Here is a 3,769-nt window from a genome sequence, read left to right as displayed (position 1 = left end):
TTATAAATTTTAATAAATCTATTAAAATAAAATCATAAAAAAGCATAATATAATATCATAGACTTATAAAGTATACTAATATTTTTTTTTTTTGTATAAATCAGTAGTAATCCTGTCTTTGGTATAAACATCATTATACCTAATATATTATAATATAGTATTATCTAAGACAGACTGACAGAAAGACTTATATGCTCAGAATAAGCCCAGCAACAAGGACCATCGCACAGATTAAACATAAACATAAATGAAACATCAGCTGTACTAGGTATCTTTGATATTATATTATGGTTCTATGATATTATATTCTATATTTCTATAGTTCTAATGTTTAATATATTAAAAAATCGATGTCTTAAAGCTTACCCCAAAAATATTGACGACCATTTCTCTGGCCAGTTTGGGTTCATCATGTTTCTTTGAAATACTACTTTGTACGCTTGTACAGTTAAGGTAGGTATGCCTACTCTATGCTAAGTTTTTATTAAACTAGACATAATTAATAATATTATTTAATGTTATGTATTTGATTACTTCAGGGGCCAGGGTAATACATCTAATGTTGTGGATCTAACTACAGGTAGTAACATATCATGTGTTGAGAAAAAGTATTATATTATGTATAATAGGTATGCATTTATTGTGTTTTAATGCAATGTTTTTATAAAAAAAATATTTAAGAAGAATCAATCAATTACATAGATGGAGTCAGCAGAGTGGTGTGAGACCGTTTTTGTGATTGGTAGAAGAACAAATGCTGGAACTTTTGACAATGGGAATTGCAAAGTGTTTGATAAAAATGGATATCGTTGGATTGTTGATCAACAGTTTTACAAAAAATTAGAACTACCTGAAGATCCGTGTAAATGGGATCAGGTTGGTGTATAATAATTAATAAGTAAATGTTGAACAATATACTTTTATACTTGATTGACTATATTAAAATTAAGAAAATGCTACACCTACTTGTGTTGTTTCAGTCTTACAAATGTATAACATAGTGAAAACTGTTTCATGTGAGGTGCGGATAAGAACCCAAGTTAATCAACAGAATTTCCACACAAGTAAGAGAACATTGACTGTGGAACATTGTGTGATAACAAAAAAATTAAAAAAGTTCTTATTGCTTAAAGATTCATTATTTTTAAGTTTTTCAAACTTGAATTACTTTTTTTTTTACTTCTGATCGATAAATAAAAACAATATTGCTCAGTAAATGTTCTTCTCTTAATAGTGTGAAAATTTGGTTCCTTATCTTGGACTACAGCCTGAGTGGTTGTTACTCTTGAAAAACAGTTTTTTCTATGTTTTACATTTGTAAAACGGAGACAATAAATGCGAGTATAGCGCCCTCTTAAACTGGCCAAAAAAAAGATAACTATCTACAGCTCATTACAAGTTAATTTCTAGTATAATAAATCTTATTATTACTTAGGTGCCTAAGTACTGAATAGTTCAATAAATAATATTTTTATATAGATAATGTTTAACTGATAAGTATCAAGTTTCAATCAATTAATTATAAAAGACAATTTTGATTTTGATTTTTATAAGTAAACTATTTTTTAGACAATTATTAGTTTATAACTAATATAATATTTTTTTAAGAAACAGCACTCTAGTTAGTTGTTATCAACATTGTCCATAAGTTCATTTACCTATACAAACTATTAAGAGATAGACTGAACTCAGTAAGAGATATCTCTTTAATCATTGGTTAATTTTTTTACTATATTTCTGTGGACTTTTGGTGTACATTACATAGGAAAACAGTTATAGTTATCTTCATTTATAAAAATGAAAAATTATCTTGATGTTATGTTATTTATTTAGATGCAAGTTTGTACTTGGATGAAATGGGCTAAAATTGAATACAACTTAACTAATTTAAATATCACTGAATTAACAATAAATGGGAAACAGTTAACTTCAGACAATTTTTGTTGGGATATTACTGGTTTAGAAGATAAGTCATCAAATGATGATTTTTGGACACACGTTTGTCTACTCAAAACTATGCACAAAGTATATATTAAACAAAATGATGAAGGATGTATCAATATACAGACACTTCTAAACTATAAAAATAAAATGTATTCAAATTCGGATTTTAATCATGATGTAGAAATTTGGCAATTTTTACTACATTTATTAACAGACAGTGAATATCAAAATGTGATTGAATGGATTGATAATGAAGGAACATTCAAAATAATAAAACCAAGTACTGTTAGTATCATGTGGGGTTTGGTTAAAAATAATTGGAGAATGGATTACAATAAAATGGCTGCAGCATTGAGATACCATTATGGAAAAGGTATTATAGAACGAGCTAAGGGAAAACATGTTTATAAATTTGCTGGTGATATAAAATCTATGATTGGTCATAATCCCTTGGATATGAAGAGTATGTTTCAACAAGAATCTAATTAAGGTACCTAATAATTGAATTTTTGTAATATATTTTTTACCATATGAAACTGTTGTATATAAAAAACTGATTAACTGAAATTTAATGGCCTAATCGTGAGCCAATAAATCATGTTTAAGAAACCATTAACGATCCATTAGATGTTTAGTGATTGCTTATGCAACATGGTCTAATGTTAAATTGTATTATCTATTTCAACCACAGTAGTCATCAACAGTATCCTATAACAAGCTTTAAAATTAAATCATATCAACATTTTTTATAATTTTTTTTATTTTGATCCTTAAAATTCATTTGCCATCGGGCGCCCATGCCCCCCTTCAAATTTTTTTTCGACTTAACTGTAGTTCAATTTTTTAAAAACAATTTTTAAATTTTAATAACCTGCAGTTAGTGCCTTACACATATCCATTGTTTCATGATCTAATTCTTGTAAATAAAGCTATGAGTTTATGAATACTGATATTGTAGACTGCAGTCTTTAATTTTTTTTTTTTTAATGCACACTTTTTCATACATTTTTTATTTTGATTCTTAAAAATCATTTGACTGCGGGCGCCCATGCCCCCCTTCCCATTTTTATTTTTAAAATTAAATCATATCAACATTTTTTATAATTTTTTTTAGTTATTTTTTGATTAATTTTCTTCGATTAATTTTTCTTTAATTAATTTTCTTTGATTTATTTTCTTTCTTTAATTTTTTCTTTAATTTTCTTTCTTTAATTTTTTCTTTAATTTATCTCTTTAATTTTTTTTTCTTTAATTTCTTAGGTTAGGTTAATTTTCTTTAATTAATTATCTTTGATTTATTTGCTTTCTTTAATTTTCATTGGTTAATTTTCTTTCGTGAATTTTCTTTGATTAATTTTCCTTGATTAGTTTTATTTGATTAAATTATTTTTATTAAAATAAAAATAGGTAGGAAGGCATGGGTGCCCGCAGGCAAATGAATTTTAAGGATCAAAATAAAAAAAATTATAAAAAATGTTGATATGATTTAATTTTAAAAATAAAAATGGGAAGAGGGCATGGGCGCCCGCAGGCAAATGATTTTTAAGAATCAAAATAAAAAATGTATGAAAAAGTGTGCATTAAAAAAAAAAAAATTAAAGACTGCAGTCTACAATATCAGTATTCATAAACTCATAGCTTTATTTACAAGAATTAGATCATGAAACAATGGATATGTGTAAGGCACTAACTGCAGGTTATTAAAATTTAAAAATTGTTTTTAAAAAATTGAACTACAGTTAAGTCGAAAAAAAATTTGAAGGGGGGCATGGGCGCCCGATGGCAAATGAATTATAAGAATCAAAATAAAAAAAATTATAAAAAA

At 26.2% G+C, this 3,769-nt stretch overlaps 1 protein-coding gene across 6 annotated transcripts in view; it reads left to right on the top strand.

Annotated features, from left to right (window-relative positions):
• Window positions 1–361: 361 nt before the first annotated feature.
• The window catches only part of LOC111042430 (DNA-binding protein Ets97D-like), a 5,140-nt gene continuing 1,732 nt past the window's right edge, over window positions 362–3,769 (top strand). Inside the window, exons 1-4 of one of the 6 annotated variants that reach the window (XM_022327040.1) lie at window positions 362–453; window positions 540–580; window positions 685–876; window positions 1,834–2,434. In XM_022327040.1, coding sequence (XP_022182732.1) covers window positions 703–876; window positions 1,834–2,433 — 774 coding nt within the window. In that variant the 5' untranslated portion in view covers window positions 362–453; window positions 540–580; window positions 685–702 and the 3' untranslated portion in view covers window position 2,434. Of the gene's footprint in view, window positions 458–539; window positions 630–681; window positions 877–1,833; window positions 2,435–3,769 lie in introns of all 6 variants that reach the window. The other 5 variants (XM_022327038.1, XM_022327037.1, XM_022327042.1 and 2 more) reach the window with 5 other exon arrangements.

The sequence above is a fragment of the Myzus persicae genome, unplaced genomic scaffold (assembly GCF_001856785.1).
Source record: "Myzus persicae strain clone G006 unplaced genomic scaffold, MPER_G0061.0, whole genome shotgun sequence".
Taxonomy (NCBI): domain Eukaryota; kingdom Metazoa; phylum Arthropoda; class Insecta; order Hemiptera; family Aphididae; genus Myzus; species Myzus persicae.
Note: the sequence above shows the minus strand (reverse complement) of the source record. Positions and strands in the feature narration are given on the sequence as shown.